Below are 27,081 nucleotides of genomic sequence, written 5' to 3'. Positions count from 1 at the left end.
TCTCGCTCTTACTAAATGTAAATTGCCAAACAGATCAAATAATGTATTTTTCGAAATGTTGCTATATTGTTCAATTTAAGTTCATAATTATTCATAACGCTTTATTCACAAATCGCACCCTGGTTGTAAGGATCCAAACATCCCTGCGGAATTTAATATTGAGTTGGAACATTTTGTTCATGACAACAAATGAACATACGTTTGAAGATTGTATTTAGTTTTGCTTGGAAAAAGCTGGCCCAAACCGAAGTAGCGTTTCAATTCTTCAATTATTAAAATAATGAAATATTTAGTTAATAAACTTTTATGACGGAAATATTACTACATGTAGCCTAAATTATTTAATTACTTCATTATCAACACTTTAATAGCCTAATGCTAATGTCTAGAATAGCGATTTAAGTGTCAATTGCGACTTCTCTTTGTTTTAAGTCAGTCTCAAACTCAGATAGCCTGTGGGGGGTTTGGAGAAGGCAGTTCAGTGGCTTAATTGAGGGGGTGCAGGAGTGTTAATCGCCCCTCTTTCATATTGAGAGTGTCAGATAGCCAGCCTGATGATACAGAACAGGCAAAGGCAAAATTCCTTTCAGGATAAATCTTTCGATGTGTCCAAATGTAGGCCCTATAGCCTATTGTAGTTTTATTTATTGTATTTAAAGGTTTTTCACACAAAATTTCAATTGATGTGTTCAATCCAGTTGTTTCAACTGGTTTTGTAGAGTTTTAGAATGTTTGAGCAGTGCGTATGATTGTTAACAATCTGGCATTGTCTAAATGAAGTTTTATGTAACAAAGTTCGGGAGGAGCATGTTCAGGTAATCATCCAATCAGCACAAGAAGAAGCCAGTATAAATAAAGCCTTCCCTTACCTCCCGTCTCATGACTCATTTCTCAGCATCCCGCCGCCACCCCATCACCTCACTTTCGGCTGGGTCTACTCATAGATACCTATGAGCTATACATTCATAGGGGGGAGTACTCTGGGGTCGGGCCGAATTCCGAGCTTGGAGCCCTCCCCCCGGACAGCAAGCCAAATACGCATTATAATTAGGGATGGGTATCGTTAAGGTTTTAACGGTATTACTACTCTTACCGATACTCCTTATCGATCCGGTACTTTAACGGTATTCTTATCGGTTCTTTTTGTTATATTAAAAAAAGGGGAAAAAATAATTTAGAACATAATTAATATTGCTTTATATTTTTAAATGTAAAATAAATATCTATAGCAAAAGAAAAAGCAATGCTTTAACAAAACAAATAAAACATGTATGTTATGCAGAAGAGTGCAGGCTTTTGTGTTTTATATAGACAGACAGGACGCCAAAAAAAAAGTACAAACACATGGTCAAAAAAAAAATAAAAAAAATTATACAATAAAACAAATATACAAATTATATACTCAGTGCTTTAATTTCAGTAATGTCCACTGACATTACTGTTCAGGAGTAATACGGGTTAAAAAGATCTAATAAAGTCAGATGTAAAATAACACTGCATAGTTTATCATAGATAGATTAAAGCTTATATCATTCAAGAGCTGTGACTGATTTTCTCTTTGCCTTTTGTTGTTTGATTCACATTAATGGAGCAATCGTCAGCAGAATTATTAGACTGCTGCCTCTTTAAGACCAAATGCAGATCTAATCATTATTAAGCCTCATATTTTCTCCCAACTATTTACGCCGATTTAAGACATAAACTGTATTTAAGTGAATAAACTGTTTAAGTGAATCTCCAAGACGGCCATTTTGACATATTTGATCGTTTAGATGCGCACACGAAGCCCAAAATATACGTTGCTTGTCTCGTTGCGGTGTGTTTCGGAGCGTGCGCCGCATTTTGGAACAGCGTCTATTGCGTCAATTTTGGTACTTTTAATAGCCTTTTATTATCAAACGCGTCCCGCAGTTTAGCATCAGTATAGACTACATTTTACAACAATCACCGATCGTGCAGATTCTGACGTTACTTTTGGGTTTTAGGGAGAAATGACAGCGCACTGCTGTGAAGGGAAGTTGCGCTGGAGAGAATGTGGCTTTAGTTTTTAATGGTTACCGTTACACCTCAAATATCTTCTTTTTTATAATCATTGGAAGCCAAAATCTAAATCTAAAATAAAAGTTTAGTTTAATATCAAAGATCTAAAGTGTAACCTTTTGAATGTTCTGTCCTCATCGTCACTCATTAAGCAGGGCTGTTGTGTTGCGCGCGCCGTGGCTTTGCGTGAAAGATCGCTCTCTCTCTCTCTCTCACATACACACACACACACACACACACACACACACACACACACACACACACACACACACTCTCTCTCTCTCTCTCTTTAGCAAAAATGCATCACAGACAAATGGTTCAATATTATTATAGCCTATATAGAAGTGGCTGGCGAGATTAAATTCGCAAGATAATAATTTCTTAATAGCAATAATAAATAGCACGTGTAGGCTACTTTCATAATTTCTCCAGTACCGACAGCAGAACCGATAACGTCCGAGCTTAACGATCCAGCGGTCTTTCAAAATTCAGCACCGGGGCCCGTTTAATACCGGGTTTCGGTACCCATCCCTAATTATAATATTACATCAGATTTCATTAATATGTGAACTCGTGAAACATGAACTGTTGACAACGCGCTCATGCCAAGAAATGAATGAGAGTGAGCAGCAGATACAGAGCGCTTTAATTCGTGATCAACCTCGTTTTATTGTAAGGCGAATTCAACTAGGCATTCTGTGTCTTTGAAGCAACAAAGGCTAAATAATTTGTTACAGGGTTTTTTTTCTTTCGTGATTTGTGTGGATGAAACGCAGCCACATATACAGTATTATTATTAGCCTGTATGATGTGTTTTTACCCTGAAATGTTTCATTTCGAGAGAGACCCGGCACGCTCAGTGAGGGAGACGAGAAACGTGCTAAAAAGAGATCCAGCACTGCGAGATCTGCGAGAGAGAGGCAAAGAAAAACGCCTGTTCTTAATTTATGTTGCTTTGAACTATTTTCATTTTGTACTGTTTTAATTGGTTAATTTTGCTGCAATTTCTTTGGCAATACAAATTTGAAATGTCGCAAGAATAAGATTCTGTATCTCTTATTTTGCATCGCAAAGGGAATAAACTCTAAACTCGATGCAACCCTGTTTTAAATAAATAAACTCCCTTTATTTAAACCTTGAAATGTGCGATGGGGTTTCAAACTTAATTAATTTTAGTGTTCTTTTATATTTTCATTGTTTTTTATATTGAAAGCAATACTTTTTAGTTAGTCTGGCGATGCATAAGGATGTAGTGTAACGACGCCCAGTTACAGGAATGCACTAATATTTTGTTGGTAGTACCAGTTTGCAACAATTATTAGTTAACATTAAGTTGTTAACACTTCGGAAAAAATAATAATTCGTTGTTACTGTTGGAAACTTTTATTCCTTCATCGAAGCAAAACCAGGAGACTTGAGATGGATTTTATAAGCAAAAGAGATTCTTCCATGTCTGTAGTTCATCAAGTCTAATCTAAAGAAAGTTGCCTTGCACTTTTATATACATTTAGAGGGAGGGATTTACATTGAGGTTGAACAAAGCATGTAAATTAAGTATACAGGTTAAGGAACCGCCCTAGACTCCAGCGTGTTACCAGTCTCAATCCAATCAGCATAACTATTCAAACGCATATATGCTAATCCAATCAGCCTAACTATTCAACGTCTGGGGCTGGGGCTCCAAGAGCCATTTGGGCTCCGAAAGCCATTTGCAGAACAAAAGGTGAGAGTCCCAGTGATCTGACTCATTTAACTTACAATGGAGAAAACAGGAATTGCAACTTTGCTGAGCAGAATCATTCGTGTGATATCATCATCTTAACCTTAAAATGCTAACTTCAATGTACTCAACTTTTACTGTTGTAACCTAAATTAAACATTTAATAAATTTGTAATACAACATTACACTACATCCTTATGCATCGCTTTCTGCCAGGACTTCTATGTGCTTTTCCCAAACCCCTGAAGTGACGTCGACGTCCGGGTTAGCAGTAGCATGAGCTGCAAGGCAAGTGTTATTTAAATAAACTCCTGATGTACTTACAAACTTTCCAATGCCACGTTTTATGAGTACAGAACCTATTTGTACTACTGTATAAGTTTGATACCATTCTGGGCATTATTAGTGGGGTAATTTACGAGATGCATCCTTGGATCTGTTAGCGCCTGCACTAAGCCATCCGGCTGATTTCTCTAAATAAGCTCTAACTTTAATAATGTTCAACCAAGGGGAAAAAAGCTTCTGTTTGGCACGAGGTCATGGTGCAAAGGACCCTAGGTTGATTTTACTCCGAACCATCCCTTTAAGCTTCTCTATTTCTGCAATGTTTTGCATCTAGCGCCACATATAAAGTGGGTTCATCTAGCTCAGCTAACAAACACATTAAAACACAATGTCATCATCCCATCTCGTGCGCCACTGCTTGACGCACACCTCAAATTCGAATGTAGAGTTTCATGTAATGTGCAAATTGGTGGGTGGGGCTAAACAGGCAGTGTTGAAGTAGGCGTTGATCTTTTGCGGAGGCGGTGTTTGATACCCTTTGACGTCATAGATCCTCACTTTGAAAAACCTGTCGTTCGCTGTGCCTGGTGTCAATAAAAGCTTTTATTGGACTAACAAGGACGTTTTTAATTCTGAAACTTACAGGATATTCTTATAGTATGATGACCTCTTGTATGTCAAAAGCTCAAGGAAAGTTTGATTTCTCAGTTTATGACCCCTTTAAAGTCATTTATATAAAAAGTAGATCAGTCTAATTTGAATGAGAAAAGTAAGACTGATTACATCTTGACTAATTGCTAGGTGGTCAAATTAGTTCTTAAGACACACACCGTGTCCTAACTACACGCTACGCAATAAGATTCCAGCTACAGGCAGTGTAGTGTGTTTCAGAGTCCTGCAACGGGTCGGGTATCTGCGGGTACCCGCATAAAAGTGGCTAAAACGGGTGGATTGTGACATTCCTAAAATTCACGGGTGGGGACGCGGGCGGATAATGAACTCCTTGCGGGCGGGTAGCGGATGAAAAATATGTGCAATATTTTGTATGTCTAAATTACCAGCATTACACATACGCAAATATGTGTTTTAGTCAGGCCATCCTTAAAAATATTCTTGTTTGCCGTAACCCGACCGACCCTGTCAGTTTAGGACCGACACAATTTAATTTTTTTCTCCCCTTTTAGTCCGACCAAGTTGCGACATTAAATTTCTCTGTACTGTAGGCTAATAGGCCTATGTGTTGTAGCCCAGTCATTAAAAAACGATTTAGTTTCATATTCATGTTTAAATAAAATAATATCCTTTTTTTTTTAATTTCATGTTGATTATATGAAAAGTGAAAAGCATGAATAAGATAAGATGATCCCGAATATCGTGAGACAAATGGAGTGGGCAGACATGATTTTGACCACTTCATTAAGTTTGTTAAGCCTTTCTTTAAAGTGAATTTCGTTTTGTATTAATTGTATCTTCATTTTAATCAATGTTTCGTCTACCAAATTCATGGATTTAATAAATAAGTAAATATAGCAGGCAGGCAATTTAATCAGGACACGGCCGGAGGCGCCCGCGCGTGAACTGATCGTCTCTTAAATGAACCGAAACTCAACGTATAAGCTACTTGCCTCACAGACCTGAGAAATAGAAAGCATGAAATGTGTACTTTTAAACAAAACAATTAGAAACGAATGAAAACAGACTGTTCTCTGCTTATAATCCGTATGAAATGTGCATTTCTTTCTGGCGCATTCACTACTGTGAAGATCGCGAGTCAGCATCGTCATCTTTGACACAGAAAACACTTGCTTATTAATAAACAATTGAAATGTCTCATTGATATATTTGACAGGCCTATTAATAATCATTACTTTTCCCAGTTCTTTGTGACAGCTTTTAGGTGCGTTATTGGCAGCGCACCCTTATGTTACATGAACGCGTCACCTGTGTGGTTCATCGCGGGCACGGGTCGGGTAAAGGGCCAAATATTAACGGGTCTGGGCGGGTGCGGATTTAATTTTGATATTATCACGGGTGACGGGTCGGATCTGGTGCTGGACTTTGCGGGGGCGGGTCTCCATAAATGGACCCGTGCAGGACTCTGGTGTGTCTGTCCACACTAGACGCGACACGACTGTGAGACGCCACAACGTCAATCAAAAATCACAGCCAATCAGAACAGCGTGTGGGTGGAGTCTTGCGGCAAGTGCACAGCACTAGAGAGTAATCTTGACGGCACTCGCAAGAAAATGGATAAGTAGCTACATAATCAAATTCACAAATATTACACCATTTAAAAAATATATAGGCTACTGAGTTACTAAAACAGTCTTTGTCAAATAATACACTTATTTGTTCACCGTTTTAACGTTCTTGTTTCCATTTGTTTAATTTCAAGATCTTGAGGTGAATTATATCCATTGTTGCTTTTACAGCTACAAAGCTGGGAGCACTAAATGATATTCAAAGTCACATTTCACGCTTTTAACATTAAATAAAGCACATAAACAGTACCTGAGATTGTCATTGTCACGTGTTTGTTGTTCCAGCGCGACGTCGCAGAAAAATAGAAACCGTTTCTAAAATAGAACCGTCGCGTGTCGCCGTCGCGCCTGGTTAGGACAAAAACTCTGATTAACATGGAAAAGATACCTTTTATCGCGTGTCGCAGCGTCGCGGCGCGTGTAGTTAGGACATGGTGACAGACTTAACATAGTGGCTAATTTTATGCAACTAGCCACTAGTCCAGTTTTAGTTCTCGGACTCCATCAGTGACCTTTTTTTGTGTGTTGCATTTCTTTGGATGGCCTTTAGATGTCTCTAGACCTCAATGTTTCCTTTTCATGAGCCTTTTGAATTCATATGTTTGCAGATGCAAAGAGAGTAACGAACATGTAGACGAAGATCTTTTTCCTGCTCAGAATGAAGAATCCAAACATCATCTTCTGAATAAAAGAACCGTAAGAAAAAAAAAAGATCATGCATATATTTTTACTTTGACTGGTTGCTGTACAAATCTAGGTAAATAAGAATGAAATAACCCCACACTTAGGTTTTGTGTTTGATTTGTTTTTGCAGCACCGTTGCATGCAGCCTAGAGATTTTCCTGTAAAGACCCCTGAGAATGACAGGCGACTGAAAAAAAAATTTGATAAGATGATGGAAGACATGATCTCCTCATCCCCTGTTGGTGAGCAAAGCATACGTTTGTTTAATTAATTTCATGTTTATTTCATTCAACAAAATTTTGTGGTTTTTTTTAATGCTTTTTTAATATATTTTTTATTTATAGTTTCTGACACTTCACCATTCGTTATTGATGAGGAAAGTGGAATAGTGTACAGTCCCTCTTTAAAACGCTCTGACAGCATGGCTCAGCGACTGAAAGAAATGAGAGCACAACGTGAACATCTCTCACCCACTGGTATTTCCTCAAATCCTTTTGAGAACTATTTTAATTTCTGATCTAATAATTTTGTGATTTTTTTCTAGGGGTGTTATAGAGATGTGAATCTTTGAGTTGACAGTGAATTGATTTGATTCACTATTCATTGGTTTTCATTTTAGGGCTTTTCACATTTGAAATGTTTAACCCTGGGTCATTCTAAACCACAACAGAATACTGGGCTATCTTGCCTTGTTTCACATTGCTTATAATCTACCCTGGGTTAACAGTTAATCCTGGGTATTCATAATACATACCTGCAAACTAGTCGCTTTTCAGCGAAATTCGGGGTGAAGTTGCAAGTAGGGCTGGGCGATATGGCCAAAAAAAAGTTATCATGATAATTGTTTTATATCAGTCGATATCGATAATTATCACGATAAATGTCAAATCTTTATTTCTTTCAAGTTTAAAGGCAGATTTTTTAACCAGAGCGTTAATTGTGGTTTTAAACTACTCTTTATTGTCAGAACATATCATGACAAACACTTGCCAAACAGGTGAACATTTCACAAATCTAAGGTAGAACATTCAAACATTTGTCATTTTTCCTTAACAAAATACATATCTTAATAGAAAAATAAATTTCTTTTGCATGTGCTAATGGGGGATATTGTTTCAAGTCTTGAAACAGGTTTGTGTTGCCTGACTTTGATGGCACGTATCTTCAGCACAGTTTGCAGTCCAGGCTGCAATATTAATATTACATGTTTTGTCTCAAAACGCATATTTGACAGTGAGTTGACAGTAGTATTAGCTTGAGTTAGTTTGAGAAGCAGATTTACTATGTTAAATTTATGTTCATTAATAAAAACAGTAACATCTGTTAAATTTTTAACAACCTCATTTTTATTTGGTAAAATGTTATATTCTGATTTTTTGAGTTTTATTCAAATTAGCCATTGGTCATCCAGTATCATGCATTTAGATCATGATAACCACAGATAAAACCAGGCATAGCCTATAGCACCTCACTATCATGTTAAAATGTAACTCTATGGTTTCTTTGGTATTTGTATGAAAAACAGTAATCTAAATACTGTAATTATATTCCATTAGTCCTTTAATACATTGTCTACATTAATAATATGATACAATTCAATATGTATATCCCACATTTCATGGTGCAGTTATGTATATAAATTACTAGGCTAACGTTACAGTAAATCCATGGTAAATGATGGGAATTTGTAGACGGAAAAGCCTTCTGACTGTATCGTTGCGCACAGTGTTTCTACTGTTTGTCCTGTTTGTTAACACTGTTTCATCTGCCTTTAAACTGGTTTAAATCACTGAGACATTTGTGTTCTTCACTGAATTCAAGCGATTCTCACTGGATCTCGTGACCGAGACCGATCAGAGTAAACGCTTCTGCTCTAGTGAGCTCGCGCTGCCGTTTGGACTTTGAGCCGAGCGGATAAATGGTCCGTGTGGCGCGGGGTTCAAATGAGTTCCGTTCCGCTTTTGGCGAACATTTATCGAACTCTTGATATCGTTTTGTCGCCCAGCCCTAGTTGCAAGCACTGTAAACTTCACAATAATTATTGGAAATGGGCTAATTTGACTGGAGGGAGACCATGGTCGTCTCTCGAGCTGTCACAATCTTTTTTGGCGCTCTACCGTTGCGTGACAGATCAATAGCGCCTCAAGGCCAATTTATACTTCTGCGTCGGGTGCGCGTAGAAGGTACGGCGTAGCATACGCATTGACGTGTACCATACGTCGTACCCTTCGCCGTACCCTGACGCGCACCTCCTCAAAAATGTAACTACGCGTCGCGGCGACGCGGACCGCAAGATCTGTGATTGGTCGGCTGGATAGCATCGCGTTTCCTCCTACCCATTTCCGGAATGATCCTCTGCACTCTGCATCGCCCGCCCGCCATTTTTTAATTCCGAAGATCAGTGAAGAGCCATGGAAATAGACCAAGTGACCGAGAGATTGCTTGAAGAAGTGCGGAAATACAGCCATCTGTATGACTCCTTCAGTCGCCATTGCTCGTAGAAACCTAAACTCAAAACAGCCGCGAGGAATGTAAACACAGTGGAACATTAAAACCCACCCGCGCCAACTAGCGTTTCGGCGGTGTAACTGCAGAGCAACACAGACATTCGCAGAAGTATAAATGCTCACGACAGCGTCGCCTACGTGCGTAGCCTACGACGTACACTACGGCGTACACTCGACGCAGAAGTATAAATTGGCCTTCAGTTCAAGCAAACGACAGCGCCAAGCGCTCATGAACCGATCACCTGTTCCGCTTTACAGCACGAAAAGAATCATGAATGAACACAGGGCTCGACATTAACGCTTGTCCGGGACAACTGAAAGACAAGTGTCTTAACTTTAGTGACAAAAAAATAACTAGGGAAGCATCTAAACATTAGAATAATTCTGATTTTATTACATTCAATGTAAACAGTGGTTGATAGGGGATAGTGTATTTCTGGTAACAAAATCTCGTTGAGGCTCGTGCAGTCAGCACGACTGTGAGAGACTTTTCGTGGAGAAATGAGCATAACAGCACACACAAGAAACTCACAGACAGGTAAAAATTCAAAATGTTTTTTTTATTATCAACATGATATAGTTAAGTAACATAACACGACTATGGGAGCTGTTTTGCTGAATATTTTCACGATTGCAAATGTTACATTGAATTTATAGCTCAATAAAAAAGTAGCCTAGTTAATATTAAGTTACTACATTTTAAACGCAAACAATACTGACTGTTTTTGTTCTATTTCACCAACGAAAATAGTTCCAAAGGTAAGCAACACTATTAATTTTTCACCTTAATTCTTAATTCTTAATTCTTTTGCAGCTAACATGTGTCTTTTCTTCTCCACCTGTTTTTGTCTGACCCTGCTGACTCAATGAGCATTTCACTGTCCAATGGTCATGCCTTAATAGTCAGGTTCACTATATATTTTTGTGGGAATTTTTTGGGGATTAGCTAAACTATACATTTTTGGAAAGGTTATTGTATAAGGAGTCAGAAAATCAACGTTTGCATTTGCCCAGATGTCTATTTGGCGGCCATATTGAATAAAAAAAAATGCCCGCCGTAAACCTTTAATTTGTAATATCTCGGCTTCTGAATAAGCTGGAATGTTGATTTTAACTGCTAAACCCACATTTTCAGTGTCAGGGAATCCAATGGTGCTAGTTAACCCTCTGAGGTCTGAGCTGTTTTCTGGGCCTGGAGGTGTTCTGACATGCTCTGACATTTGTGTTTTTTTCTGTTACTAGTGACATTTTCATGGCTAAAGTCTAATTACACTGTATTCAGCACAAACTCTGCTACAATAATATATCAGCAGCATGTATGTAAAAGTTTGTAGTTTTGAGATAATGACATTTATGCGTGGTTTGTGAAAATACACCATGAAACCCATACTGATTATTTCTTCACAAGACTTTTGAAAATTGTATGACGTAGCCTAGAATATTTGCTCCAAAACTATGTGAAAATCACCCTGACTGCTCATTCAGATAAGACAATATATTGATTTAAAATTTCTAAGACGTGTTTTGTGTGACAAAGCCATATTCGAAGAGGCGTGATCATCTCATGAATATGTAAGCTTTTAACACCTGAGAAAGACAAAGACACTCCCCTAACTGCCCTATTAGGAGCGATCAGGCCCTGTCATTCAGAGCAACCTTGCACAAAGAATGAGGAGATTTAAAAAAGAATGGCTTTTAGATTGTTTGGATTTATTTACAACACAACATAATCCAAAAATACACAACAAATGACAAAAGAGCACATTGAAAACAATGATCCAAAGACAGAGACCTTTGTGCCATTCCTAAAAACATTGTACATACCATTTCCAAGGTGTTTGATTTTCACTTTACCATGTTCATGTACAGAGACTCATGTGAATGTTGAAGTCAGCAGGACTCAGTTGCATCTGGTCCCTGAAAGAAAAGAAAAAAGTGAACATACTGGTATCAAGAGAAACTAGGCCTGCACGATTTGGGGAATACATTTTAGATTTTTCTGGTTAAAATTGCTTTTTAAAATTCACAGAATACACACACACACACACACACACACACAAATGTTTCCAACAATATATAATATAAAGAACACCATATTTGTTGTGCCTTGTAGGCATAAGCTATGTACAGTACTGCATAAAATAATTTTATTTTACAAAGCAGTCTATAAATCTTCCAAAAGATTTCAGTAACAATGCTAGAGAAAAATATATTGATTATCTTATGTTACTTCAAATGTTTCCATTCGTTATGATGATATGAAATGAGATAATAGTAAAAACATAAAGCCTAATGTTTGGTGCATTTTTCCTTTCAAACGCAATCGCGCTCCAAAATATGATACATTCAAACGCCATCGCGCTCCAAAATATTAAACATTATGGTTATACATATCTATGCTTGAGCAGATATCCACAAACAGTATTTAACAGTAAACACGGGTCTAAATAGTATAATATTCACCATATATCTAGCAACAGTTCAACTGCAATGTGAAGTTTATGCAACAATACCATAAACTAATAAGTAAGAATTTCTTACCTTACATCTTTCTTGTCTTCAAATCGCGTTCTTCTTCTGATGTAAATCCAATGTAAGCTCACAGCGCGTCTTCCAAACTCGACGAAAAGCAGAGACTTGTGAAGTGTTTTGGTGTTTTGTGTTTGAGGTAACGAGGGCGTTCGCGTTCTATGTGGAGATTTGCATGTGAATCTCTTTTGCGCGAGTGGGCGTGGCCGAATTAAAAGTAATTAGCAAGCGTTTGAGATACTGGACATCCTGTTGGTTTTATACAAATTACTTAAACAGAGAATATTTGTTTTCAGTTTGAATCCGATCATTTAAAAGTACACACTTAAATGTGTATAAAGGTGTATGGCTCATAAATGTGTGAGAAGGATTCGCTGAGTTTTGTTTCAGTTTATAGACGTGCTCAAGAAAAAAAAGTTCACCGCGACGGAGAGGCAGAACGCACACCCTGTTTATTTTCTTTATTTTACAAAAGCACAATGTTTTGATTTGATTGTAAGTGGACACATACAAAAGTAGAAATATCACAGATTCTTTTTTTATATTTCTTTTTTCTGTATAACCATAAATGACGGAGTAATTTAAGTTTATTGTACTACAATGTGAAGAAAATCCAGCAAAACGCGGGGGCGCGTTTTCCGACCTCAGAGGGTTAAAAAGCTACAAGACGTTACCACATTAACCCATAGATGCATAAGTGGGTCAAAAATGACCCGGTGTGGTTGTTTTATTGCAATATCATTGTAATGAAAAGTTGTTCGCATTTAATATTCCATGTTCCTTAAAAAACATGTTTTTTTTTATCATCCCATTGAAATACATCCACAATATGGGTAAAAAAAAAACTACACATCACAAGCAGTTGGTCAGATAACTTGGAGTTCCTTTTATTGAAGAGTTTAAAATTAGCTAATGTAAAACGTGGATGTTCTGGAACTATCGACATACACATTTAGATCACAGTATGATTAAGCAACCTTTTTAATTAGACAGTTTCTATACATCATCATCAGGGCTTGACATTAACTTTTTTGCTCACTAGCCAATGTGGCTAGTGGTTTTCCAAAGTTACTAGCCACACAGCATTTTTACTAGCCACATTTTTGTTGTTGTGAAATTATCTGATAAAAGTTGACTATGGCGTGCTAAAATTTACTTGAACTAGATTTACAACCCTTTTAAATGTAAAACCACTGTACACACCCAAATCAAGACTACATAAATATATAACAATACAGGTCATTATCATTAGCTCTGATAAGGTTGTGTGTAAAGCTCCTTTTTTTAAATAAAACCATGTATTATATGTCGCCACATTGCTCCACCGGCATACGACGTAACTCCAGCAGGGCAGCTAGCTGTCTCTTCGTTTCTGTGTTGTCGGTCACTAGCGATCAATACTCATTAGGGCTGTCAAAATCGCTCAAAAACGACATTCGAATATTCCCTCTAAAAAAAACACATAGCTTATATTTGAACTATTCGAACATCTGGTTGCGCATTTTGTCAATGACGCGCATTACGTCAATAACAGGACAAATTAATACAAAGAGACATAACTACTTGTATAGGTAGTTTATTTAAGTTTAAACATATTTGACAACGTATTACCTACACGAAAACAAGTAAATCAACTAATGGCCAAGACCGCAGACCTCGCTCACTCTCGCTCGCTCACTCGCAGGCACTCTTTCTCTCTCTCGCCCTCACCCTCATGCTGCGTTCACACCAAACGCGAATAGAGCGTCTGGAGGTCTTGCGGCGCGAATGAGGCGTCACGCGCTCTGTGCATAACAGATAAGCAAATGTTGAGTGCTGATCAAGAGATTTGTGCAAGCAATTTAAGGTCGCGACTCTTATATAGCAGGCTTCATTCAGTGATTGAAACAAATATTATTAACATTAATTGAAGTTTTACAGTAGGCTATATAGAACCGACATTGAACGCTCCGAGCGAGCTGTGCTGTGGTAAACATGGAACTTTTGCTTTTCCTTAAAGCAAAGCTGACAGCCGCGCCTCTGCTACCGCGGGCGTTTTTCCACATTCGAATATTAATTTTCACTTTTGAAATTCTGTTTTTTAAAACTATTCGAATATATATTCAAATTTAGAATATTCGTTGACAGCCCTATGGGAGTTGTAGTGTCGTAGTGTCACACTTATTTCAGATGCCTTTTGAAAAGACTACAATTATTCAACCCGCCAAAGTGGCTAGTTGGAGTGACTGTGTTACCCGCCACGAGCAAAATCCACCCGCATTTGGCGGGTTGGCGGGTGTTAATGTCAAGCCCTGATCATCATAATCATCATCGCTTTCATACATCACGGCTTGGGAATCATCATCGTTCTGGCACTGGCTGCTGCACTGACACATGTCAGTACAGGCTAAGTCCTTAGCTCTGCAGGAGCACCTCCCAGAAGAGCAGTCAGATTTACACTTGCATTGAACCAACTCAAGGATGGCCTTTGGGGCTGGGAGGACCTCTGTGGTCACTGCTTTGAGCATGCCATCTGAGTGTTTGAAGTATCCGTTTTGCAGAGGATCCAGCTGTGGATCCTGCAGTGCAATGGCTGCCTGTGCCCATACTTTTGTTTGGACATGAACTCTCAAGATGTGCTGCTTCAGAGCTCCAAGTGTTGGAGGGAGCTTGTCACTTTCTGCCCTATGTTTGCAGAAGAGATGCCATCGCAGTTGAAGGATTGCCTTGATGTTGATCCCCCTGGGTGAGTAAGCTGCACATATAAAGGATTCTAGGACTGACAGCATTCCTTCTGTCACATCTGCTTCATCCAAAAGCATCTGCAGAGCTTTGACAATGTCTTCATCTGCTTTGAGGTAGACCTGCAGACAGGTTGCCTTGCCTATGCGGGATAACCTTCCTGTGTTGTCAGCCCCAGTGAATGCATGGAAGGCTGGCAAAGCCTTTGCTCTTTCTTTACCTAGAGCTCGCCACAGTGGTTCAATCTGCACAACACCAGAAGCCATAGAAATGGGCGTGTTCTTCAACATGAGATCATAGTTTGCTGTAACTAGCACCAAAACATCTGTATCTGGTGAGAAAAACACCAACTGTGCATCATGTGGGTTTCGCTGTGAAGCCAGCACAGCCTGGTGGATCAGCAGTGTGTCTGCTTCTTCGTGGTTGTTTTCTTCAAAGACAAGGTCTTTGTTGCTCCTAGTGAGCCCAGAAGCAGATGTGATGATCAGCTTGGAGGATCCCTTGTTGTACTCCAGAATTTTGGCAGCAAGATATTCAGTCAGATCACTCTTAGTCTTGTCATGGGAGAGGAACCTGCTAATTGGGATGTGTTTGATGCTGGTGTCATCTCTGACTTGATACTGAATAGAAGCTTTTCCTTGTCTTCGTTTATCTCTAGTTGCACTCTTCAGAGAATCTGCCCTATATGTGTCAAACACGAGGATGATTTCATCATAATCTCGTGTTAGTTGCATCAGTCTGTCATTGAAGCAGCCACTCAGATCCTTGACTGTCAATACTGTCGCCGTTTTTTTTTTCTCAGCTTCTGCACAAGCACCATACCGTCCACCAGTGCCATCTTCCGACTTGGCTGATCAGTAGATGTGAGGTCTGTGAGTCCTGTATGCATTGCATCTTGGTGAGTAGAACTTCCAACTTGAGGCGGCTGATGGTCTTCATGGGGCATGTCTTCTTCTGTCAGCTTCTCAAGTAGATGGATTAACTTGGACTTGTCATGGCATGGCAGAATTGTTCCATCAGGAGCAGAATTGGTCCATTGTTCCCAGAAAGGAACATCTTGTTGTTCTCTTTCTTCACAGGGGCCCAGAGGCTGACATCTCCATTGATACGCTCTGACACATAGTCTTCATATAACTTCTGGTCAGTGGCATCAGCATTCAAGATCTGTTGTACATACTCATCTGGGATTTAGGCTTGCGTGATCACATTGTGCAGGTTGTCACCTTCATTGATAAAGGGGTTTCCATGGCTGAGTATGGCTGCCTTGATCTTGTCGATTGTATCATGTGCCCTCTTGACTGCACTTGGCCCAAGCTCATGATGCTCTGTGATTCTGTCAGCTTCCATGTCAAACTGACTCTTGAACTCTTTCGACAGACGAGAAAGTTCTGGGGTGACCATGAAAAATCTCTGTCTGGCAGTGGCATTGTTGGAGATGCCAATGATCCCAGAGCTAATCATCATTAGCTTGTTCAGGTGTTCGCATGCATGGTCTGCCCCAACAGACACAAAGGGAATGACTCTCTTGGTGACTGATATATTGCCTGCTCGTAGTTCCTCCCATGTCTGAGGGTGATTGGTCCTCAAGTCATGCATGTCTGCGATGTATCTTGGCCAGAGTTGCTTGTACTTGATGAAGTCTGTATAAATATACATATTAGCGACCTGTTAGCAGCCGTCATAAATGTATATGTTGTTGAAATATAACATTCTGAGGAAAAAAATCAAGATAATAGGCTACCTACTATACATGTACCAGATGCTCTGTAAAACAATGTTCTTGAGGGATGGCACAGCTGATATAATATGTTGTGTGTTCCACAATATCCCTGTATATCAGAAGTCTGAGGAGCAAAAGTCATATATGACACACACTATACAGTAATATTAGCTAGCTTAGTTAGCTGTAGTCATATATGTATAAATATGTTGTTGAAATGTATAACATATTTTCTGAGGTAAAATGAAGATAATACTTACTATACATGTGTTAGATGCTCTGTAAAACAATGTTCTTAAGGGATGACACTTCTGATATAGCAAGTCTGAGGAAGAGCCATTGGCTCGAAACATCACTGCAAATAAAATCTTTCAACAGGAACTACTTTGTGTGTGGATCACTCTCAACACCCATTCTAGTAGGTTTGCAATGTGCATGTCTTTGTAATCATTCTCACAATAAATATTAAATGTTTTAATGAGTGATATAAAAAATCTTTATTTTTTGAAGAACAGCTGGAATATGAAATGATACCTTTTCATTAAAAAGATATTGCAAGAAAACAACCACACAGGGTAATTTTTTTTACCTAATTATGCATCTATGGGTAAATGTGGTAACATCTTGTAGCTTTTTAACTAGCACCATTGGATTCCTTGACCCTTAAGCCCAATTTATACTTCTGCGTCGAACTTACGCCGTAGCTACGTCGTAGGCTGTGTGTAGCACGCGTACCCTTCAGCGTGGCCTGACGTGCACCTCTCCAAAAATGTAACAACGCGTCAACTCTACGCTGACGCAAGCGCTGTGATTGGTCTGCTAGGACCGCTCCCTCGGGTTTCACATGCTCCCTCTGCGCGCGTGAACGCGGACAACGACGCAGAAGTATAAATGAAAACCAACGCGTTGCCTACGGCGTAGAGGCTCCGGCGTAGGTCCGACGCAGAAGTATAAATCAGCCTTTACAGTGTGGGTTTAGCAGTAAAAATCAACATTCCAGTTTATTCAGAAGTCGAGATATTACAATTTTAAATTTTACGGCGGCCATTTTTTAAACTTCCGCCATATAGACATCTGAGCAAATGCAAACATTGATTTTCTGACTCCTTATACAATAACCTTTCCAAAAATGTATAGTTTAGCAAATCCCCCAAAAATTCCCACAAAGGTTAAAATCTGAATATAATGAACCTGACTATAACTGCAATATCTAGTGATCTAGTTAAATCTTTTTTTTTGGCTTATTTTATGTGTAAAAGAAAACGTGCCTAATAATTATGCACACCTGAATATAAGGAATTTTTCATTTCCAGCCTTCATGAACATTTATATATCACTTATAAATGATTAAATACAAAATGAATAGTAGTTATTAAGATTAATGTGGTTTGGAATTTATATGTGTATATATATATTTAACTGATTAACTGGTTTAATTTTTAGTTTTTTTGCCATTTTTATTAGTTTTTGTTCTAAGTCTTTCCGTCCTGTGACAGGGCATCCCAGACTGAAGCTTAAATAGTTTACTTTAAATTAAATGGAAATTTAACTCAATTAAATTAAATACAGTCTGTGTAACCAAAAATAACCGGGGTGGAAATTGGACACACTGCTTATTGCAGGCTGCTCATTCAAATTCAGATGAGGGAGCGAAAATATGCTTTCTTACAACATATTTCTATTTTAACACCGTAAAGTAAACTTTGTCATACTTGATCAGCATTAGTTGTGAAGTAACTACAAAAGCTTCTCAGTGATTTTAGTCCCGTCCGAATGTGCCATCTCAGTAATCATTACGGACAAATGTCAGTAAAGATTACGGCGACATTTACCTTCTGTAAAAAGGTCCGGAAAAATTACCTCAGGTAATACTAATCCTGTGTGAATAGACCCGCTGTAAATATGTACATCAATATTCCATCATCTCCTGTTTAAAAGTACTTTTCCGTGGTTTTTCAAGTACGGAGGCGCTTGAAAAAGCATTCAGTAACGTTCTAGGCATGGTATGTCAAATCTGTGGTAAAACTCAAGTGTTTTCCGCATACCATTCAGATCAAAAAGAAGGTCAGAAGCCCTTGTTATAGGCACTTGTTTTAGGTTTAGGTAAGTGCCTAGTACCAACTGAATCCAGTCAGAATTTAATCAATCGTTTGATCGGAACTAACTGTTCTAACTCACATACTTTGCTTGTATCTTTGCTTCTCACATACTTTGCACCCCTGGTAAATATGATAAAAAATGGCTGTAAAAAATGAATCTGCGTTGTTTATCCTTTTGATCTTTCATTCAAAAAATGTGCAAAAATCGAACCTTTCATTGAAGTAAAATATTGAAAGTGGGGGGGAAATCACATTATGAAATAAATGTTTTTCTTCAAAACACGTTGGCCACAATTATTTGCTCCCTGTTATTAAATACTTTTTGCCCCCTCCTTTTGCCAAGATAACAGCTCTGAGTTTTCTTCTATAATGCCTGATGAGTTTGGACAACAACTGACGAGAGCTCAGAGACCATTCCTCCATACAGAATCTCTCCAGATCCTTCAGAATCACAAGTTCATGTTGGTGCTTCTTGTCTTCAGTTCACCCCACTCATTTTCTATTGGGTTCAGTTTAGGGGACTGGGATGGTCATGGCAGAAGCTTCATTTTCTTAATTTTTTGTAAAAGTTTGCACACGTGATATCAGGAAGCAACGTAACATGCACATGATAACGGGGAGGTGACGGCGGTGTGTAAATCGAGTTACCCCTCCCACTTCTGCTAGTTTTACTCAGATTTCTTTTCCCGTGCGAAATGGCCATTAATATTACAGACGTCCTGTGGTAAAATTACATTACTCTATCAACCCTTGTAAAACTAATCCCGTCCGAATAGGGCTAAAGAAAACTGATCCACTGAGTTTTTTTCGTTTTTTTTTTAGCCCACATGCTCCAAAATACATTTTACAGTTTGCACATATCTATTTTTAGTCGCAAATGCAAGTGAAATGCTCGTACTGTCGAGCCCTGCATATGCCATAATATAAAAAACAAGATCTCACAAGTACATTTTTGCAATCATATCTTGAATTTTGTGGGCATTTTATTAAATTTATTGACGTTTTTGACACACTCCCTTGTTTATTGATAAAAGAAATCAAATATAGCCCCAAGCAGCAGTTATCAGGGTCCAAGCACGAACAACTCATGAACATTTATTTTTTTGCCATTTTTGCCTTCGAGATAGGATAGTATAGAAATCTAATAAGAAGCAAAGTATGTGAGTGAGAGGGACAGGATCGGTAATGGTTCCCGTGCCAGGACTTGAACTCAGGTCGCCCAAAGGACATCCATGCTACATGTCGGAGCACTGTCCACGAGGCTTTCGGCTCCAACACTCATTTCTGGCAATTTGACATACATGTTTTTACAGGGTGTCTTAAAGTATTAAAAGTTGATAAATCAATTTGGAGAAAATTAAGGCCCTTAAAAAGTATTAAAAAGTCTTAAATATCATTTTCCAAGGTATTACATTTTGTATCATCTTTTTCGTTATGTATATTTGTCCAAAGAGGTTGTATGTTAAAGTTTGCCTGAATTTAATCATTGCGTTGGCGAATAGTTGGGTTCTGTGTAGTTTATTTATGGAATCCCACTAGATGCGACTGTTCTGTTATGTTGTTATGTTAAACAATATCGTTGACTAATGGGGAAATGCAATATACACAACAAGCTGATGTTACATTTTAAGGTTTTCTTTTAGTTGAAAACATTAAACATTATGTGTGTAAACAAAAAATGTAAAGAACAAAAGCATTTAAGCTCAAGCAGTGCGAACGAAAAAAAACGCTAATAAAACAGACTTATCGTGAAGAACGTACATATACACTTGAGTCAGTATATGGTTGTCTTGTTTATATTGTTTCACATTCATGTTGAGAAAAACAATAATATCCACATTCTCGAGTGAGAAAATGCGCTGCCGCTGACAGACGTTGCAGGGACACAGTGACATATAACGAAGTTTCTAACAGCACTTTGCGTTGTCTGTTATTAAACAATAGGTTACTATCGTAACCCCGGTTCTCTGAAACATCGAGTGGAGAGATCCACCTATGGGAAGGGCATCCGTACCTGACCTCTGCAGAAGCATCCAATTGCACCAAGTCTGGCTAGACAGACAGAAGCACGCAGCCAATGCCAGGTGAAGCCACACCCCCTTACCTACGGGCATATAACAGCTGGGCGCGCTGCTATTCCTCAGTAAGTATATTCGCTTCTCGTGCGGCAAGCGGGGCAAAGCTGGTGGATCTCTCCACTCGATGTTTCAGAGAACCGGGGTTACGACAGTAACCTATTGTTCTCTTTCATCATCTCGTGTTCGAGATCCACCTATGGGAGAGACATGGACAGCTCCCCGATTGCCCAATACACTCACAGTGAGGTTCTGAAAGCCAGAGAAAGATGGTCACCTCGGGGAGGCGGTGCCTGACACGTCCCTTAATCATGAACCTGCAAAGGTGACGCCACACCTAACTGCTGTGGACAAGCAGGACATGAAACATGCATGAGACACATACATGATGATAACCCCAACCCACCAAGGCACATAAACTATACCCATGAAAGTAGGTAAATGTTTGGTGACAGGAATGAACATGGCCAGCCGGCCCATTCACTCTTATTGGTTTTTTACCCAACAGGGTTGCAGGGAAGAGCTAAGAAGGCCCCACCCCTAAAACCGAATGTGCTACCGAGGTTCTGGTGACATCAGCCGGTAGTAACGCACAAAGGTATGAGGAGAAGTCCGACTGGCAGCAGAGCAGATGTCCTGCAGTGACACTCCCCTAAACAAAGCCCAAGAGCTAAGTAACGCACAAAGGTATGAGGAGAAGCCCGACTGGCAGCAGAGCAGATGTCCTGCAGTGACACTCCCCTAAACTACGCCCCTTGTGGAATGAGCTCTGATGCCCCTTGGGGGCTGCACTCCCTTTGCTTCATAAGCCATAGTTATAGCGTCCACAGCCCAATGTGAGAGACGTTGCTTCGATATGGGACTCCCTCTGTGCGGGGGGGCCCATGAAACAAAGAGCTGGTCGCTCTTCCGGAAAGCGTTGGTCCTGGTCATATATGCCTATAAAGCACGGACTGGACACAGAGCATTCAGCCTCTGATCCTCTAGAGAGGTAAAAGGTGGAGGGTGAAAAGCGGACAGCTCCAACACCTCCGAAGTGAACGCAGGGAAGCACTTCGGCATGAAGTCCGGGTTAAGGCCAATTTATACTTCTGCGTCGAGTGTACGTCGTAGGCTACGCACGTAGGCGACGCTGTCGTGAGCATTTGTACTTCTGCGAATGTATGTGTTGCTCTGCAGTTACACTGCCGAAACGCTAGTTGGCGCGGGTGGGTTTTAATGTTCCACTGTGTTTACATTCCTCGCGGCTGTTTTGAGTTTAGGTTTCTACGAGCAATGGCGACTGAAGGAGTCATACAGATGGCTGTATTTCTGCACTTCTTCAAGCAATCTCTCGGTCACTTGGTCTATTTCCATGGCTCTTCACTGATCTTCGGAATTTAAAAATGGCGGGCGGGCGGTGCAGAGTGCAGAAGATCATTCCGGAAATGCGTAGGAGGAAACGCGATGCTATCCAGCCGACCAATCACAGATCTTGCGGTCCGCGTCGCCGCGACGCGTAGTTACATTTTTGAGGAGGTGCGCGTCAGGGTACGGCGAAGGGTACGACGTATGGTACACGTCAATGCGTATGCTACGCCGTTCCTTCTACGCGCACCCGACGCAGAAGTATAAATTGGCCTTTAGGCTTAAGGGAAACCTTATCTCCACTGAGGGAGAACTTAGTGCACGAGGGGTGAACCGAGAGTGCATGTAGCTCACTGACACGTTTAGCAGATGCCAAGGCCAAGAGCAAAGCTGTCTTGAAGGACAGCAGCTTAAGGGAAATACTCCCCAGAGGCTCAAAAGGATGTTGAGACAGCGCTTCCAGCACCATGGAGAGGTCCCACTCCGGAACAGTTCTCCTGATGACTGGCAAAGAGCGGCGTGCACCCTTCATAAATCTGCGGATTAGAGGGTGCTGCCCGACAGTAGAGCCCTCAAAACCCACATGACAGGCTGAAATCGCAGCCAGGTAGACCTTAATGGTGGAAAAAGACCTCCCTTTTTCCATGAGGTCTTGAAGGAAACACAAAATATCAGGCACTGATAAGATGTGAGACCACGCCCATCGCACCACCCTTCGAACACTTGCCACTTACAGCCATATAAGGACCGTGTAGAGACGGCCCTGGCATTCTGAATAGTGGCGACCACACGCGGCGAAAGCCCAAGTGCGTTCAGGTTCGTCCTCTCACGGGCCAGGCCCAGAGAGCCACCCTGTCCGGGTGGGGGTGGTAAATCTCCCCGTTGGCTTGGGACAATAGGTCCGTGCGAGCGGGAAGGCGCCACGGCTCGGCGTATAACCGAGGAATTATCTCCGCCAGCCATGGGGCTTTGGGCCACCTGGGTGCTATCAGAATGAGAGACAGGCCCTGCTCTCTCACCCTGGCCAGTGTGGGAATTATCAGGCACAGGGGAGGAAAAGCATACAGGAGCACTCTGGGCCATTGGTGGGCCAGTGTGTCTACCCCGAGGGGCGCGTCCATGTCCCTTAGAGAGAAAACCATAGGACAATGGTAGTTTTCGCGCGAGGCGAATAGATCTACGCTCGCCCGTCCGAATCACATCCATAGCATTTCCACTATCTGCGGGTGAAGACGCCAATCCCCGTAGATTGGGTTTCCCCTTGATAGAAGATCCGCACCTCTGTTCAGAATGCCCGGAACGTGAGTTGCGCGTAACGACAGGAAAACCCATCTGCTCCACACCAAAAGCTTGTAAGCTAGAGCGTGAAGTTTCGACGAGCGCATGCCGCCCTGACGGTTGATATAAGCCACAGCCGTGGTATTGTCGCACCGTACTAGAACGTGATGTCCTTGCAGGCGAGGGAGAAAATGATTCAGAGCTTTCCAAATGGTTAAAAGCTCTAAATGTATGTGCGCTGAACGTAGTCTGTTTGGCCACAGACCGTTCACCGTTCTGCCCTCCTGGGTGGCACCCCAGCCTGTTAAGGACGCATCTGTCGTCACAACTTTCCGCAACGTAACCGCCCCCAGAGGGGTTCCCCGTGCGTAAAAGTCAGGACGGCACAACTTCGGTGGATGAAGCCATGAGACCCTGCAGCCTGAGACATGTGCGATATTGCACTTTCGCCCCTTCTCTGAACTGCGACAGACAGTTCATCAGAGAGCGAACGCGCTCTTTAGAGAGACGCGCTCGCATGGAGACCCAGTTCAACTCCAAGCCCAGGAAAATGACATTCTGACTGGGCGTGAAATTGCTCTTGCTCACATTCACTTGGAACCCAAGCGATGTGATGTGCGCGAGCACACGGCCGGTGTCCTGCAACACCTCCTTTGATTCGGCTATGATGAGCCAATCGTCTATGTAAGTCAGGATTCTCAGACCTGATATTCTCAGAGGTGCTAAGCCCGCCTCCGCACACAGACAGAAAGACCGGGGACTCAAACTGAGCCCAAACGGAAGAACTGTGAATTCGTAACATATGCCCTGGTAGGCAAAACAATGAAACTTCCTGTGCGGAGGATAGATGCTTATGTGAAAGAAAGCATCTTTCAGATCGACTGATGTGAACCAGTCGTTCTGTTTTATGGCACGGGCGAGTGCGCCTTGTGTCAGCATTCTGAAATTGTATTTCCTCAAATGTTTGTTCAACACTCGAAGGTCCAAGATAGGGCGGAGAGAGCCGCCTTTTTTCGGGACCAGAAAATAACGGGAATAAAAGCCCTGGTTCATCAGATTGGGGGGCACCACCTGAATCGCTCCCTTGTTTAGGAGAGATGATATTTCCTCTTTCAGAATGTGTGAGGCGTTCTCTTTCGTGTGAGAAAAGAGAATGCCATTGAAATGCGGGGGTTTTATTGCGAATTGCAATCTGTAACCCTGCATTACTGTACGCATCACCCACTCGGGAGCTGAAACGGTTTGCCAAGCCGCTTCGTGACTCGCGAGTGCTCCCCCTCGGGCCAGAGCGGAGCTGTGTGAGACCAACTGGTTTATTTGTGATGCAATGGCGCCATCTGGTGGGCACACTAGAGGCGACATACAGGGGTTCGGAGAGATTTCCTCTCTCTGCAGTGAGATGAGTTCTCTCTGCGGAGAGAGGTTTTCTCTCCGAAACGAATTCATTTGATTCGTATTTTTTTGTGTTTTGTGTTGGGCAAACACTGGGGCCGAAGCCTTTATTGACAGAGTGAGGGGAACAGAGTGTGAGCAGTGTGGTGCCACTGTGCTTAAACTTTCCCTCACAAAGGGCCCCCTGAACGTGGGGGGGAAACACACATTTCCTGAACACACGAGCTGGGCAGTCTCGACAGGCGGTGAGCTGACCCATCCGCGGGAGCCTCTGGGTCTTTTGGACGGGGGTCCTAGAAGAGGAAGGGAGTCCGAAGGGCTCGCGGCCCATGAACATGGACTCAATGCCCCCATCGGCTGAACATCAGGCTGGCCGCTTGCGTTTCGAGTCGGTGGGGTTGGGATTCGCAGGTCTCCCGTCCGCGGCCGCTGGACTTACCCCAGTGCTTGGTAGGTGCTGGGTTATTTTGCCGTGGGGGTGGTTTGTTGTCGGGCTTTTCCTTGCCCTGATGAAACTGTCGTCCCGTGGCAGGTGGGTTAGGCAAACACACAGGGGGCGCCTGGCGTGGGACCGCCTTCCTGGGAAGGCAAAGCTTGAAAGCCTCATCCTCCTCCTTCATATCGTCACACCGTTGTTGCATCAGTGCGATGCGCCGCTTCTCGCTGTCAGGGAGTCCCGACCAGTGTTGCCAACTTAGCGCCTTTGTCGCTATTTTTAGCGACTTTTCAGACCCCCTTAGCGACATATTTTCAAAAAAGCGACTAGCGACAAATCTAGCGACTTTTTGGACAAACCTCAGTAACCTCCAAATGTTGCCAGCACAGTCCTGCGAGCGCGAGGTCTTGCTTTCTCCCTGCCGTCACACCTCTCTCTGCGTCTACCCTGTTCAGTGAATGAGAGGAGCAGCAGCACGGCAGCTGACAGACGTGAATGAATTGTTTCTACGCACTTATCTGCTTCTCTTTTGTTTTATATTTAAGAATTTAGTTTGACCATTTTTTCCCCTTTCTTTTCTTGAGATTATCACTTGTAATACTAACTATTACAGTGCTTTACTTCACCCAGTTCCCGAACTCTCTCAATTCAGATAATTTTACTCATAGAAAATGCAGTCATTCACTATCTAGCCTACTCGTTAAATTGTCTGACAAAAAAAATTATATATGAAATGAGAACAGCTTTATTGTACAATCGGCTATATTATATTATATTATATTATATTATATTATATTATATTATATTATATTATATTATATTATATTAAAATACAGTTTGTGAGCATGAATTTAATGAGAAAACACATAGGCAGGCAGAACGCAAGTACGACGCGATGACGTCATGAATATGCTAATTGACGTATGACGTCATCTAGCGACATTTAGCGACTTTTAGGGAAGGCGTTAGCTACTTTCCTTTGAAAATAGTTGGCAACACTGGTCCCGACAGGTTCAGCCAGAGCGCGCGCTCTCCCACCACGGAAAGCGCCATGGAGCGCCCGCAAGCTTGGACAGCCTGCCGAGCGTTACGGAGGACGAGGTCGTTCACCGTGAGGATCTCCTTCCACAGGGTCTCAGAAGGATTCCCCTTTTCTAGCTGTTGCCCTAATTCTTCGAGGATCTCCGCCTGGTAGGCAGAGAGGAGCGAAGAAACGTTTAGGGCCCTGACAGCCACGGCCGAGGACTTATAAGCTGCCTGGTGTACGGAGGCAGCAAAACGGTCCATCTTATTGGGCAAGACCGGCTTAGGGGAAGCGAGCAGCCCACCCTGAGCGGGGTTAAGGTGCCTGGCGATGGAAGGCTCAACGGCGGGGGGTTCGCCCATACCGTGAGCTGCCATGTCCTTAACCTCGAGTCCCGTGAGACCGTGTCTGAAGTCGAGCGGGTCGCTCCAATATTTTTCATGTGCTTAGCGCACGCCGGGAGGATGGGGAGAGTTGTTTCCTCGGGCCGGGAGGGGGTCCCAGCACTTTCCCATCATATATATCCCTCTAAAAAATCCGTGGCGGGCAGCCGTGAGGAAAAACGGTGAAAATAGCGAGAGCGTGGGCGGCTCCGAGTGCAAAGCAGCAGCAGTTGAAAAATAAACAACTGTCACGTCCGGCGGAGGCTGATCTGGCCGATATGTCCTCCTGAAGACACGAGGTGAGCCGTGTAAAAATCAACCGAGCTGGAGAGATCTCTGCAGATGCAGAGATCGCGAGAAACGAATGTCAACTGAGGAATCGCAGCGCGCCCAGTAGGTAAGGGGGTGTGGCCTCACCTGGCATTGGCTGCGCGCTTCTGTCTGTCTAGCCAGACTTGGTGCAATTGGATGCTTCTGCAGAGGTCAGGTACGGATGCCCTTACCATAGGTGGATCTCGAACACGAGATGATGAAAGAGAACCTGTCTTCCTTAACGAAACTTAAAGGAAGCATGTCTCAA

At 41.7% G+C, this 27,081-nt stretch overlaps 1 protein-coding gene across 2 annotated transcripts in view; it reads left to right on the top strand.

Annotated features, from left to right (window-relative positions):
• Positions 1-27,081, top strand: part of mcph1 (microcephalin 1) — a 101,728-nt gene that overhangs the window by 4,427 nt on the left and 70,220 nt on the right. For both annotated transcript variants that reach the window (XR_014201713.1, XM_082154457.1), the window contains exons 5-7: positions 6,915-7,002; positions 7,121-7,232; positions 7,335-7,466. Coding sequence is in view for 1 of the 2 variants with exons in the window: in XM_082154457.1 (XP_082010583.1) it covers positions 6,915-7,002; positions 7,121-7,232; positions 7,335-7,466 (332 nt within the window). In the remaining variant the exon portion in view is untranslated. The remainder of the gene's footprint in view (positions 1-6,914; positions 7,003-7,120; positions 7,233-7,334; positions 7,467-27,081) is intronic.

The sequence above is a fragment of the Leuciscus leuciscus genome (genome assembly GCF_965113295.1).
Source record: "Leuciscus leuciscus genome assembly, chromosome: 22".
Lineage (NCBI taxonomy): Eukaryota > Metazoa > Chordata > Actinopteri > Cypriniformes > Leuciscidae > Leuciscus > Leuciscus leuciscus.
The sequence above is the reverse complement of the archived record's forward strand: the minus strand, read 5'-3'. Positions and strand labels throughout refer to the sequence as shown.